Source organism: Ipomoea nil, unplaced genomic scaffold (genome assembly GCF_001879475.1).
Source record: "Ipomoea nil cultivar Tokyo-kokei standard unplaced genomic scaffold, Asagao_1.1 scaffold0900, whole genome shotgun sequence".
NCBI classification, from domain to species: Eukaryota; Viridiplantae; Streptophyta; class Magnoliopsida; order Solanales; family Convolvulaceae; genus Ipomoea; species Ipomoea nil.
In genome coordinates this window covers 262,282-277,201 of record NW_017617328.1, presented here as the reverse complement: position 1 = coordinate 277,201, position 14,920 = coordinate 262,282, and the positions used below count along the sequence as shown (strand labels likewise).

Below are 14,920 nucleotides of genomic sequence, written 5' to 3'. Positions count from 1 at the left end.
GGTCCAGACAGAATATAAACATAAAACATGAATAAATTAGATAAATTAAAATGTGTTTTTAATTGAATTGTGTTGAGTTTTGAACGTGGAGTGTTTAAGATAGGGGAAGAGATTAAAGTATTAAACCCATGAATCCATGATATTTGAGAAGAAATGGGACAGAAAAAAAAATGACAATAATAATTGGCAGTCAACGAGGCTTATATATGTTATGTGTATTTTGTCTATTTGTGGAAAATATGTATCCAAGTAGTTGGTTGACTTGGATCTTGTCTCCTTATGTTGGAAGTGGGTTTGGGAGATTTGGACCTTCTAATTAAATTAGCTCTTTCGACTATACTAACTTTTAGCCAATTGGCTTCTCGTCCAATCGTTATACCCTGCACCACGGTACATATAACATTGTACATCCCGCACTTTTCAAAACAACGTCGTTTTGATAAGCTATGTAAAGAGTTGACGTAATTATGTGTATTTGTTTATATAATTATATGTATTTGTTTATACAGTTATGTACATTTTTTATACAATTATGTACATTTTTTTTATACATTTATGTATATTTTTTTTATACAATTATATACATTCGAAACAAGAAGTTTATGTGTATTATATTAAGAGTTTATGTGTATTATGTTAAATGTTTATGTGTATTATGTATTATGTTAGATTATGTGTATTATCTTTTTTTTAAAAAAAGTGTGTATTTTGTTATACAATTATCTACATTCATGTATACAATTATGTGTATTATAGTATAAAATTATGTACATTTTTAAAAATGAATTTTTTTTTAAAGAAAATTAACCACCAATACATAGTAACGAAATATATTATTTAAAAAAAAAAAGGATGAAACGACGTCGTTTTGCATCAGGGCGCACAATGCAATGCACGCCCTGGTGCACGATATAAATTGCCCTTCTCGACTAGGTTAGATTTTAGGTAGGTAGACTATTGGCTATGCATTAAAGCTAGGATTATTCCAGTAAATTTGTAATTGACAAGATGATGTGGCATTTGCCACAACATATATATATATATATATATATATATATATATATATATATATATATATATATATATATGTATATATAGCTTATTTGAATTGCAAATTTGCTTCTGCAACAAATTTGCAATCCAATACAAAAGTTGTGACAATTTTTGTACTTTAAAAAAAAATCTTTACTTTTTATTTTTTTAATATTTAAATGTAATTGATATAAATTAATAATATTTTTATATATTGGGACCCACTTTTAAAAGTTAATTAGATTTACATAGATGTAGTATGAATAGTAAATGATTTTAAAATTAGGTAATGTGAAAGTGTGACACATTTTTTATAGTGAGAGAGATTTGCGGGGATAAAAATAGCCTAAGAAGAATCATTCGGAGGGGGGAGGGGGAGCGGGTACTATTCGTCTTTGGGTTATCTAAATATCATAATCACAACAATATATTATGGAGAATGTGAATAAAGTAACATGCGTTTAGTATATAAGATCTTATTATCTTTTAGTTCTCAATTGAATTTCAATATAACTATCGGATAACGACTATGATAAAGTAACAAGTATCAATAGTTTGGAGAATTCGTCTCTTAGTAAGTTATATTCTCATATACGAATGACTAGCGTTATGAGAAAATCTATAATATTTAAATCCGTTGCCAAAAAAAACACAAAATTTGTTCTTGAAACTAAATAATAATTAATTAAAAGTAGTTAATGACTCTGTTTTGTTTGTAGTCACATGTCATGTTATAAACATTTATGTAAAAGCACTTTAGAAATTTAGAATACTTATAAGTAGGGATGGCAATATGCCCCGTCCCCGTTAGGGATCCCCGATCCCCGCCCCGACGGGAACGGGGATGTTACAAATTTTCGGGGAACGGGGACGGGGACGGGGAATGTTTATAATTCCCCGCCGGGGACGGGGACGGGGACGGGGATACCCCTCCCCGCCCCGTCCCCGTCCCCGAATAATTAATAATAATAATAAATAATATATAAATAAATAAATATATATATATATATATACATATATATATATATATATATATAAAATTAAGATTTAAATTTTTAATTTTTAAAATTAAAAATTATACTAATTTAAAATTTTGATTAAGAATTGAACGGGGATCGGGGAATCCCCGTCCCCGTCTAATTCCCCGCAGGGACGGCGATGGGGGTTATTTTCAATTCCCCGCCGGGGATGGGATCGGGGTTTCGGGGACGGGGACGGGGTGTATACTCCCCGCCCCCGCGCCGCCCCGTTGCCATCCCTACTTATAAGCCATTGAAGCAAATTTCGCTATTTATTGATTTCACCAACCTTAAACAAGCAAGTAAGGGGGGTGTATTCCATCATGACTTTCATAGAGTTTTATAGACTTTTATAAACTTTAAGAGTTTGGGGGTATTCAATTCAAACTTGTAGAGAGTCTTTAAAAGTCATGCGGTATTCAATCAAGATTATTAAAGAGTCTTTAAAAGTCGTGTGGTATTCGATTAAGACTTTTAGAGAGTCTTTAAAAGTCATGTGGTATTAAAAAAGTTATGAACTTTTGTAGACTTTTTAATTTTAAGACTTTTGTAGACTTTTCATTCTCAAATATAAATAGTTGAAATCCAACCATCAACCCCAAGATTTCAAAATTTTCTTTATAACAATTTTGAATGTTCTCTCTCTCTCTCTCTCTCTCTCTATTTAAACTCTATTTTTTCTTCATATTTAAACTTTATAAACCTATCTAAATTTAATAAAATTATTTTTTTCTTCATTATCCTATATTTTCCTCATACCTAAACTCTACCAATTTTTCTCTCTCTCCTAAACTTTACAATCTTCCTCTAAAAATGTGAAATAATATTTTTTTTTTTACTTCATTATTGCTTGTTTATATTTGTTTTTATTTTTTCGATCTATGAATTTTTTATCCCTAACTTTCTCTAATTCTCCAAAGTCTCTTATTGCAAATAATAGTTCTTTGCATGATGCCTAGCAATATATATATATATATATATATATATATATATATATATATATATATATTAGATTTATTTTTTTTATGCAACTTGTAATTATATTTTAAAATATTTTATTTGATCAACTCTTTTATTATAAATTTTATTATTCAATATTGTTATGAATTTCTAATGAAATAATTTTTTTTTGATGATTATTAATAATATATATAAGTAATTAGCATATAAGTCTCAACATACTATGGATAAAAATAATAATGTTGAGAATGTTGATGTGGGTGAAGAACTATATACTAAGAAAATTTTATGATATATTATTAATTGTTTTGTAAGAAAATTATATAAATGTTAAGAATCAAAACCATTGAAAGTTTGTAAGTATGTATTCATTTTAGAATTTCAATGACTTTTGTAGACTTTTTAAAATAAAAAGTTGATAAAAGTCTATGAATGTTTTTTATATAGACTTTTATAGAGTCTTATAAAGTTTTAAAAAGTTTTGAATGACTCTATGAAAGTCAATCAAAGTTTATTAAAATCTATCATTTTAAAAGTCTTTAAAACTCTACAAAAGTCATGATTGAATACACCCCCTAAGACTCTCTATATTAAAAACAATAAAAACAAAAACAAAAACATTTTGTCAAAAAACAAAAACAAAACTGGAATTTGTTTGTATTTCCAGGTCAGATGACAGTTCGAAATTCTGGTTGGTATACAACTACACTGTCATTTACTTTTAGAGAGAGAAAGAGAGGGAAGGTGGGGAGAGAGAAAGACTTGGCGTTAACGAAAAGATTTCTATGAAATCCTCAGACCCAATTTCCATTTAGGTTCGTTCTTTCAATCCCTTTGACTCATTTCTTCCCGTTTTGGTCTCTCTCCAAGAATCTGACGCACTCACTTATGTATGCACACATGTTTTGAAGTGGTGTGTGTGTGTGTGTATATATATATATATATATATACGACGGTTAAAGTTTTGATCTTTTGTGTTTACAATCCTTGAAAAGGTATGTCTTTGGATATTATCTACAAATTAGAACTGGGTTTGTAATTTGAGCTGATGGGTGTTTGCTTATTGAATATCTTTTAAGTTTGGATTATTTCTCGAATTGTCATGTTTATAGTTTATATATACTTCTAATTTGGCTTAATTTTGGTTAATATATGTGTATAAAGTTTTGGGTGAAGTTGGTATGATTTGGTTTAGGACTCTGCAGCTGGGATCAAGTTTGATTTCTTGGCTTCTTGTCACAAAAGGCGAAATCCCTTTTGCGGGCCCACACCTTGGTCTGAAAAGATTTGTAGATGTGGTAAATCACGGTGACTTAACGGCCTATTAGGTGGGAAGATTAGTGTCTAGTGCCCACAAAGAGCCCTCCATATTGAGTGTAACTCCTACACTATGACTATCCGGGCTCGATCCTTCGTCCTTGCCCACAATGTGCCACCCAAGAAACAACTGAGCTATCTGTGTAGGCCAAGTTTGATTTTTTGTTAGGGAAAAATCTTGGGGTCTTTCATGCCATTGATGTGTGATTCAAATACTGTCTTATAGAATGCAGTTTTAGTGCCTTAATTTCGAGTTATTTCGTGAATCTTGGCATGCAAAGATCTGTTTTTGCAGGAAATCGAGATATGATGTTTGTGATATAGCTCTTTTGTAGTCTCATTTGCTACTATCTGCACCAATATGGGTGGTTTAAATTTTAGACCTAATCTTGCTCTTCTGTGTTTTCACTAGTTTAAGATTACAGGATTTGTGGTCTGTAGTTAGCGATTAGCCGATTACTAGAATTTAACTTGTACCTTTGATGGCTATGTTTGGTTCAGAAAGGTTAGCTTGTTCCTGCTAGTTACAAAAGAAGATAAAGTAAAGGAGATTTAGTTTTCTTTTCTGGTGGCTCAAAAGGCGAGAAGAGACACTCTTTTTGTTTTTCTTGAATCTGGACTTTAACCTCTTTCGTTATCTAAAGAGCAGAGATTGTGTATGGCTAACAATATAGTCGTGATCTTTCTTAAAATCAACATGTCTTGTCTCTACACTTTTGCTTAGATACCTCTTCTTTTCATTCTGAACCCGAGAAGCTTGAAATAAACATTAAAGAAAAAGTGAAGCTTCAAACATCCTGTAAAACTTGTAAAGAGGCCTTGGTGTAATGCTTTTCATTCTCGACTTTTTGAGTTACAACCTTAGTTGAAGACCAATTGTCTCATTTGTGAAATCCTTCAAAGTGATATTTTTGGTTTGGGTTTTTCCAGCTTTCGAGGGTTACATGCTGCAATTGCTTGACTAGAATTTGAGTGAAATGGGTAATGAAACGAACACTAAAGTTCGACTGGTTAGATGCCCCAAATGCCGACAGATTCTTCAAGAGTACGCAGAGATTCCTGTCTACAAATGTGGAGGGTGTGGCACCGTTCTTCAAGGTATTTACTCTCTTTCTTTCTCACCTATGCTCGTTTTTGGAAGATTGATTGATACCACAAGTCTCACCGTGAAGATCCTAAAATTAGATCTCTCTGAAGTTGTGTAAAGTCGATTCTAGATGTTGTCGTTTATAAACTGAACTAAATGTAAGAAAGTATTTTGTATTGCTTACTCTAAAATTAACGTTCTTTTCTTGTGGATGCAGCGAAGAAGAAGAAAAACGAAAATGCCTGTCCAGAGTTGAGCACTCGAGAAACAACTCATGGAAGTATAGAACGGGGTGAGAATTCATTGGAAAAGGACATCAGTAGTTTACATCAAAAACCCGCACTTTCTCCCCCGTTAGACGCTTTGCAGGATGAAAACAAACAGAGGAATCGAGATGAATATGGGGACTGCAACGAGGAGCAGCGTGGAGAAAGGAACTTCTCTGATGAACTTCAGCTTAAAAGTCGTGAAACTTCAGTTCCATTTTCACTCCCACGGGCTCGTGAGCATGTGGAACAAGTTGATAAAGAGAAACTCCCTTTGGATCAAAATGACCGTGGAGCTTGTGAAATCGAGAGCCCCGAATCCAGTAGCTCTCTTGCTAGGAGTTCTCAATTTACTGAACGTAGTCATCGTGACAGTAAATTTTCTCCGGGGACTGGAGTAAATGGCGGTGAAGGTGACAATCAGAATGGCTCTGAAGGACTCAATGCAGTAAACAGTTCCAGAGGTAACTTTTCAACCGAGTTAGCTTGTGATAACATTAAAACGCCATCGCTTGGGCGTGCAGAAAGCATTTCATCAGAGAGCGTTGTGCCTCATCACGAGCATCCCGAGAATTCTGATAAAGAAATTGCTCCGGGTTTTGACCGTATAAGCTCCACAGACAGTCTGAAAAATTTACTTCTTGATGATAAGAGATCCCAGCATACCGTTACTCACAGAGACATGTCCAAGTCCCCAGCAACGAGGAGCTATTATGCGTATGATGGTAGCGCATCTTCTTGTGACGGGGATGATCAAGTGCCTAACCGGTTTTCACAACAATTATCCGGGAATACAGGCTTCATCAGCCCTGATGAATTTGAATCCGATTATGCATGGACAGTGAACAGCATGCTGAGGAGAAAGTCGAAGGCACAGCATCAAGATTTGAATTTCGCACCCGTGTTGCCACAGATGATTCAACAACTTGCGGGGGGCAGCAACTGGCTCGAATCTAGAAGACGTTTCGAAAATAGGAAGAGCTCTCGGGCAATGAATGAAACTGGAAGCCCTTCAGGTTATAGGCAGAACGTTTTCCATCACCGATCAGACTTTAATATGTCAAGCACGACCACAGATCGAGAGCCAGACAGAACGGAACTATTGAGGATGGTCTATGAACTCGAAGAACAACTCCACAAAACACGTCTTGGAAATGGAAATCCGTTTCACGATATGAATGCTCCGTTTTCTTACAATCAATTTGCACCACGGGCTAATATAAACTACTCTAGATGTCCTTCGAGATGTGGTCAAACCTCGAGACTACCCTTCCCCGGAGGGCATTTGCATTGCTCAGCACAGCTGCCTCGTGGTTGCGTTCACTGTAACAATGGTCAAACTGCGGCCTGTTTTGACCATAACTATTGTAACGCCCACCATTCTAGTTCATCAAGTCCCCAGCATTACACGAGCTCCGAGTATTCCTTGAGTGTCCCCGAGACAAAATCGAGTGAGCAGAGGCATACAGACCAAGAGATGAAGAAATTACACTTGAGGGAGAAGTATGCTAAAAGCCGTCTTGTCCTTCCGGTAGCTAGTGCAGCCCCGATTATAGCTTGTCATTACTGCTCGGAGTTATTACAGATGCCTTCAGATTTCGGTCTCTTTAACAGAAGATGGCATCCAGTGCGGTGCAATGCATGTATGAAGGTTCTTAAGTTTTCGGTTCAGAATAGAATACATATAATGCCATACCTTACAGAGACTTTAACTCCTCCACCCAGCGAGATAGATGACATCAGGAATCAGGCACCGGGGTCACATTATTGCCCACGTCCTGAATCTGTATATTATTCTGATGATTCGAAACCGTCCTTCTGTCAAAGTGAGGCCGAGGCTTCATCCAATAGTTCGCCTATTCAACCCCCTGGAAGAAGCATGTTAAACAGAAAGGTCGTGTCTCCTGCTAGGAAAATGAAGTCTGTTATGAACGAGGAGTCTGAAAGCAAGCTCCGGAATTCCAATGGAACCTCTGAATCTTCACCGCCAAGAACAGCCCCTGCACTTCATCGTCTCATGGGATACCCCTCACTGAGCCAAGTTTTGAATCAAGGTTGCTTCGAATAGCTGTCTTTGCTGATCCATTCACGTCTCCAAGAGAAAGCGGGAAGTCAAGAATGATACCGGAAGCTGCAGCTCGATATAATGTAAGTCAAAAGGTATTCTTTGTATTACAATGGAACTGCCAATTCGGGTTTCTTATAAGTTAGGGTTTGCTTGATGAGTTTGTATTTGTGTACACAGCTCTCCCATATTATGTTATTTTACAGCCTGCTTCTTATTGTTTGCCTGGTATACCATGGACCCGGGTCTACCTTGCAAAGTGAATCTGTGTTTCAAAATACACAATTTACATACGGAATGTTGTTTACAGTAATAAAAATACAAATACTATTTTCCAAAAAATATAAAAAAAAAAAATCATCAAATGGCTCATACAAACAAGACATGAATATGAAACACTAAAAAAGGACTACATAATGAAAAGAATGTCAGATCATACAACAAATAATAAACTCCAACAAGGTATGAAGGCATACAAGAAACATTTCCAATGAAAAAAAGATTAAAACTAAAGCTAAGTCATTAAGAAAGGGCACCTATTGAGCTCATCATGTAACACAAATAAGTCACAAATGGCTCCCAACTACACCACACAGCTAAAATCTCCACCTATTGTCGCAGTTCACACAGGTGACGAAAGTCGTCATTGGTTCATCAGCACTGCGAGTCTGCAACTGGTAATAGGTGCATTCCTTCTTCCCACATTTTTTACACTTGAAAGCATTGGTACTGGCCACACCCCGACCACCGCGCTCACTATTAAACAATGCCTTTTCCTTGATTTTCTCGTTTTCCTTTTGCCTTTCGTCGCTTGCCATGTCTTCTGGGGTCAATTCGGGAACAGATTGGGGTGAGAATTCACCTAGGAGGACTTTTCGTCGGAAATCTGGGTTGTTTCCATCCTTGATATTGAACATTATTGATCTATACTTGAACTTCTGAGCACCTTTAGAACCGCCCCATTTCTCATACAAAGCAGTCTCCACCTGAACAGCAATTCTATTAGGATCGCATGCATTTACATCAGCTTTTAGATCATCATCAACCTCATCAATAACTTTGCACAAAGCCTGTGCGATGAGTTCCCGGATCTTATCCCTATCTGCATCCTTGCAATAAATAAGGGCATTAAGCTTTGGTGGAGCAGGATTTGCGCCAAAGGAACTTGATTTTCCTGCATTGGTTGTCTTCTCAACCCTCACATGTGCACTGGCACTACTCTTTCCAGTCTTCACAACATCAACACTCTCAACCTTCTTCTCTGACAAGGGTCGTTCTGGTTTGATTACCTTCTCAGATTTTGCTGAAGCAGAATGATGTGTCCTCTCAACTTTTTCAGAGTCTGGTTTTGAAACTTTATCTACCTTAGCGGAGGAGTTCGATCTCTGATATCTCTTTGCTTCAACAGGACTAGCAATAGCAGGTTCAGCCTTTTCAGATTTCTCATTTCCAGCATTTCCACTACTCTTATTTTTCATTGTCTCTTTTACAACTATTTGCTTCCATATCTCAACTATATCAGAAGCTAAAGTCTTGATCTTCTCCCTTGGATGTTTTGTTAGCTTCCTAAGACTTTTCCCAACCTGAAACACATTTCAAGTCAATTACAGATGAAAGTCAGAAGCTTATAGACATAGTACTCACTATTTATTGGTTTCCTAATGTACAAACCAACTGAACAGTAAAAACCGAACATGAAATACCCAACTATCCATTGCAGCTAATTGAAGAAAATTGTGAAATAACTCATAATCAAATTCTCTTTTTAAAAAGAGGAAAAAATGAATACATAGGAGTAAGAACAAAAGGAAAAAAAAAAAAAAAAAAAAAAAAAAAAAATCCGCACCATTTGCACATGCTTATTTGACTGAAATCTCAATTCTCAACATCTTTAGCTACACAACTCAAGTAATGAGGAAAACGAAAATAAAAACAGAGTAAAATGTATTACATGAAATCTTGACACTTAGTATCTTAAATAATGAAGCCAAGATATTCTAACATCATAACAAGCAATAATCTTGCCTTCAATAACTGTTGAACCTTTTAACCAGTACTATAGCACTTCAATGAAATTCTGCCTAACCAACAAATTCAGGGCATATTCACATATTACTTTAACTTCTATTATTCATACACTTTAACAAAGATTAATATCATACAAAATCCTATGGCAGTAATTGCAAGAGAAAACTCTAATCTCAACATGAGTAGGCCCTAGGTGCAGATAGTTGCTCAACATTGGGCATGTGATCAGAGCCATTGCAAATTCCATAAACATCAAGTTCTTGAGCTTCTCCCCTTAAATGGGGAATTGGGGATATGAGAGAGAGCACAGAGCTCATTCTCAAAATGAAACATTGAGAATGTCATTACATATAATTCAATTCTGGTGCCTTTCCCCCTAATAGACAAAGAATTTAATAAACAATTTTTTTAAAACTACACTCTAGTATTTAAGGAATTCCCTCCTAAGTATAAGATGTATATATGTATACAAATTTCATCACACAAGTATATTGCCGTCTACATATATCACCCTTTATTTAGCAGATCTATGAATCAAAAAGGCAGGCAAAGAATGGTAAAATATGTCCTTACCTGAGAGGAGACAAGTACATTATAGCTTACAGGGAACTTTTTCAACTGCTTCAAACCATCAAGGCACCTCTCTTCCTCCGCATCTGCTCCGTCACCGGCAGCCGCATCGGCAGCCTTTTTCACCACCTCGTACAGCTCAACCAGTTCTTTTTCCATTATTTCCTACCGTCTTTCCCCTCCTAAAACACAAATTAAACCCAAAAATCACGAAAAATCAAACCTTTTCACCAAAAACAAAATCTTCCAGATGAATTAAACACACCCCGATAAAATTTCAAAGAAAAACAACAACAAAAAAATCAATAAACAAAATTATTTTGACCGTGCGATGAAATTTCAACTGGAATTCATACATTATACATCGCACAAACACGTAAAAACGTGGATATAGAGCTGGAGCTACGAGTGCAGAAACAAAATCAAACCTGAATTGTCGAGATCGAACGCGAATTGGCGCAGCGCCTACAGCATTTAGCAGCAACGGCGCCCCGTGCTACCGATCGAACCCTAGCTTCCGATAACAGCTTAATCTTTCTGTTTACAACTGAGACTGAGGCCGTGAGGCGGGGAGGAATTAAAAGAGTCTGTTGTGACACGTGTGCTGCGATCTGACGGCGCAAGAAGACCAATTGATTTCGAATCGGACGGGCAGAATTCCTTGTCCGTGTGGGATATGGAATGCTGATCACACCGGGAAATCTTCAAATTGAGGGTTCTAGATAAATTTTTGTCTATATAGGAATTTTCAAATGTTTAACTTTATAAGGTAAAAATCAAATTAAGTAATGTTTTTTAGATGTGACACACTAACACGTCATAATGAAATTTTTTATTTAAATGTTTAATTGTTTAAGATAAAAATTAAATACTTTTGGATGTGACACACTAACACGTCATAATGAGATTTTTTAGTTTAAATGTTTAATTGTTTAAGATAAAAATTAAATTAAGTAATGTTTTTTGGATGTGACACACTAACACGTCATAATGAGATTTTTTTAGTTCAAATGTTTAAATGTTTAAGATAAAAATTAGGAAAAATGATATTTTTTTCCCTGAGTTATATGCTTATAGCATTTTTTTCCTCTGAATTATTCATGCATCCACATTTGTTCCCTCAATTATTATAAAAGTGGTGGTTTTCCCCCTGATATATTAAATGGACATTTCTACTCTTAAAATAAATATTTTACTTATTTCTCTTCTTCAACAAATTATTGCTTATATGTAGGGATGACCACGGTTCGATCTGATTGAACCGAACACTATAGCAATCAAATCAAAATTTTCGGTTATGATTCAGAACATAACCCAATATTTGGGTTTTTCGTTTGTTAAAATCGTGAATTGAAAAAAAAAATGGATCCTGAACCTTGAAATGGAGGTTCAATCGAAACAACTACTAGCATTAGCTTAAAATTAGAATTATAATATTTACAAGTAATATATATATATATATATATATATATATATATATATTTTGATGTAACTGCGATTTGGTTTTATTTTGAACCGTCGGTTCATGGTTTCGGATCCAATTTGAAATGCTGGTTCAAACTTTCTTCTAAAAGTGTACTTTTTTATTTTTAAAATATCTAAATTCAACAATTAATGTATTTTATTTTTTCAAATCGTGGTTATAATTTGTTGGAGAAGAAAAATAAATGAAATATTTACTTTAAGGGTAAATATGTCTATTTAACATATCGGGAGGGGAAAACTGCCACTTAAATAATTTAGGGGAAAAAAATGCTATAAGCATATAACTTAGGGAGAAAAAGTACAATTTTTCCTAAAAATTAAATCAAGTAATGTTTTTTTGGATGTGACACACTAACACGTCACAATGAGATTTTTTAGTTCAAATGTTTAACTGTTTAAGGTAAAAATCAAATCAAGTAATGTTTTTTGGATGTGACACACTAACACATAATAATGAGGTTTTTAGAAATTGCCAAATATCAAACTCGTAATTATCTATGCTTTGTTGATTCAATCACCTCTTTTTTGTGCATTTTTTTTTTTTTGCTAATGCAAATAAAGTCAAAAGAAAAAGCTAATCATTTTAACACGATAACATCGAACATAACTAGAAGAATAATGTTATTTTCTTTTCCTAATTTTTATTTTTCTTTCTAATGTTCACCTATTGATGAGAACATAATTTTTTTTTTTCATTAGTTATTGTGAATTGACCAACCTCATCCAAAATTAAAACAGAATATATTTATAAATCAAATTTGGAAAGAAAAAAAAAATCAAATATTACCGATTAAAAGTGTGAAAATTAGAACGTGGAAAATGTATATACTCCTTTATGAGGTTATTAATAGTATTAGAATATGGTATCGGTGTCAAATTAACTTTATATCGTAGACCAAGTTCACCATGCGCTTACAAGTACATAATATGGACAAAAACAAATTATATCGTGGACTCAGTTCACCATAATATACTGATTGATAATTAGTGACCCCAGAAATATTTTGGAGATTTAAAGGTTCTATAAAGGCCAAAAACACCAAATTTGATATATTATTTTTTCAAGCACTGAATATCTTATCATCATCAGCAGTCTTAAGATGCTATACAATGTTAAATAGATACCAAAATAACTGTTATCCATTTTGCATATTCAATAACAGGCAGGCTAACATAAAATACAAGGAAATTGGCAATGGATCTCACCAAACTGCTGCATTTATGTCAATAGACTCAACAAAAGAAGTGTTCGTTGAACACTTTGAGAGCTTTTGGGGATTCTTTCCTTGAACATTCCAAACAAGTATCATCTCCTTGCCCTCAAATCCCAACACATAAGATTCCTGGTATACACATATCAACATCTTTGCCCTAACCAAAACTCCTACCACAGCCACTTCCATTAAATCCTATACCACTCAATCATTATCATCAGTCTTATAAAGCACGTGGCACGATCAAGAAAACTATTCTGGGCTTTCTTTCTGACAGATGGCGAAAGCTCCAACAATATTCATAAACAAGCTAAAATTGAAATGGGTACACTGCAAGTTACACAATATTCTTCCCTTTTCCATCTCAATCTATCAATCATGTAAAGCTAAACTAGACTTTGTTTCATAACAAATAGTGAGATTTGATACTCCACAAGCCATATTGTATGGGGTGAAAGGAGTTCATAACAAGGTTAATGATAAACATTCAAGACCATTGGAGAAGGATGATGCATGAAGGGGTATAATGATGGAACCACGTAAAAAAGAAGAATGAAATCCAATTATTTGAAGAATCAATATCCCAAAGTTAACTGAGGTATCAACAAAAACTTATCATTGTACTAACAATAACAAAATGAAAATGTTCAGAGTATTATTCAACTCGCTCAGAGCTTGCCGCCGCAGCAGCAGCAACACCAAATAGCTCACATAATATCGATCACTTTTCTTCTTGCTCTTTCTCAAAAAATGTCTTCCTGATCCAGTCAAATGGCTGCATATAATGGCCAAAAGAAAGAAAATTGGAGTTAGATGTTTATTACATTGAGAATTGCAAATCATCATCCAAACAAAAACACACAAAACCAAAGTCACTTGGGAAGGAAGATAATCATGCAAAATGGTCACCATCACAATCAATGCTCCATAAAGATTTGCACTTTAACAATCAAACCACATATATCATAATCACTGTAGACATCTACATCTACATATAACAGGATTAACAGCCACAACAGCCACAATTAAACTTAAGGAAAATCAATTCCCAGCCTAACAAGGATAGAAAAGGTCTTGTTTTTATTAACTATCAAAATCTATATCCTACCAACCACAAAATTCTATAAATACATAATAATCAAGGATCAATCGAATTATTCCGATACAAAATTTGATGCTTTTATCATCCCCATTATTCAGCTGAAGCAGAAATTATAAGATCTACTAAATATGCAAAATCCGTAATAATTGAAAGGAGTAATCAAAATTAAAAAAAAAAAAAAAAAATTGAACATCAAGTAGGGGATACATCACATATGCAGATCCGATAATCGAGAAGCGGAAATAGATAATTAAGAACCTGGACAAGCCAGATGGCGGTGGCGCCGGCGGCGACGCCCCACGTGGCGGCGGCCTGGATATCTGTGGATTGCGGACGGAGGGCAGGGCGGATGAACTTGAAGAGTCCGGTTGTCATCTTCTTCGTCGTCGTTCAACAAACACGGTCAACTATACAACCCTAGCTTTTGAATTTCTTCCTTTTCTGCGCAGCCTGAAACCAAATCACTGAAAATGGAGTCCCAGAAATCGTTGAGAAAGCACCGGATTCCTTCGAATATCAATCCGAATATTATATTACCTTGTACCCGAAGGCCCAATAACTTACGTTGTGCGTCGGCCCATATTTGCTTGGTCAATGCAAATTATCAATTGTTATACAAACTTATATCATGATTCATGGATCGGAGTTCATCTTCATTATAGATTATGGGTGGATTTGGAAATTATGAAAATGATTTTTGAAAATTATTTTTCGGATTTCTAGTATTTATTTAGAATGAGAAAAATAAAAGTCAATGGAAAATAGGGGTATGGTC

At 34.8% G+C, this 14,920-nt stretch overlaps 2 protein-coding genes and 1 long non-coding RNA gene across 8 annotated transcripts in view; 1 reads left to right on the top strand and 2 right to left on the bottom strand.

The window, feature by feature from the left end:
- LOC109179414 (protein ENHANCED DISEASE RESISTANCE 4-like) overlaps nucleotides 1-7,973 on the top strand; it is an 86,556-nt gene extending 78,583 nt beyond the window's left edge. The window contains exons 1-3 of one of the 6 annotated variants that reach the window (XM_019328909.1): nucleotides 3,734-3,826; nucleotides 5,259-5,426; nucleotides 5,633-7,973. In XM_019328909.1, the coding sequence (XP_019184454.1) occupies nucleotides 5,306-5,426; nucleotides 5,633-7,749 (2,238 nt within the window). In that variant the 5' untranslated portion in view covers nucleotides 3,734-3,826; nucleotides 5,259-5,305 and the 3' untranslated portion in view covers nucleotides 7,750-7,973. Of the gene's footprint in view, nucleotides 1-3,733; nucleotides 3,827-3,922; nucleotides 4,007-4,120; nucleotides 4,909-4,942; nucleotides 5,219-5,250; nucleotides 5,427-5,632 lie in introns of those variants that run through there. The other 5 variants (XM_019328910.1, XM_019328911.1, XM_019328907.1 and 2 more) reach the window with 5 other exon arrangements.
- A 164-nt stretch (nucleotides 7,974-8,137) lies between these two features.
- On the bottom strand, nucleotides 8,138-10,910 carry LOC109179415 (transcription elongation factor TFIIS). The gene is made up of 3 exons (XM_019328913.1): nucleotides 10,773-10,910; nucleotides 10,348-10,526; nucleotides 8,138-9,329 (listed from the first exon to the last, which is right to left on the bottom strand). The coding sequence occupies exons 2-3, from the start codon at nucleotides 10,501-10,503 to the stop codon at nucleotides 8,343-8,345; spliced, it is 1,143 nt and encodes a 380-aa protein (XP_019184458.1). The 5' UTR covers nucleotides 10,504-10,526; nucleotides 10,773-10,910; the 3' UTR covers nucleotides 8,138-8,342.
- Nucleotides 10,911-13,198: 2,288 nt separating this feature from the next.
- LOC109179417 lies at nucleotides 13,199-14,673 on the bottom strand. Its single transcript, XR_002053899.1, has 3 exons — nucleotides 14,404-14,673; nucleotides 13,285-13,818; nucleotides 13,199-13,213 (listed from the first exon to the last, which is right to left on the bottom strand). It is a non-coding gene; the product is annotated as an uncharacterized LOC109179417 (long non-coding RNA).
- Between the last annotated feature and the right edge of the window lie 247 nt (nucleotides 14,674-14,920).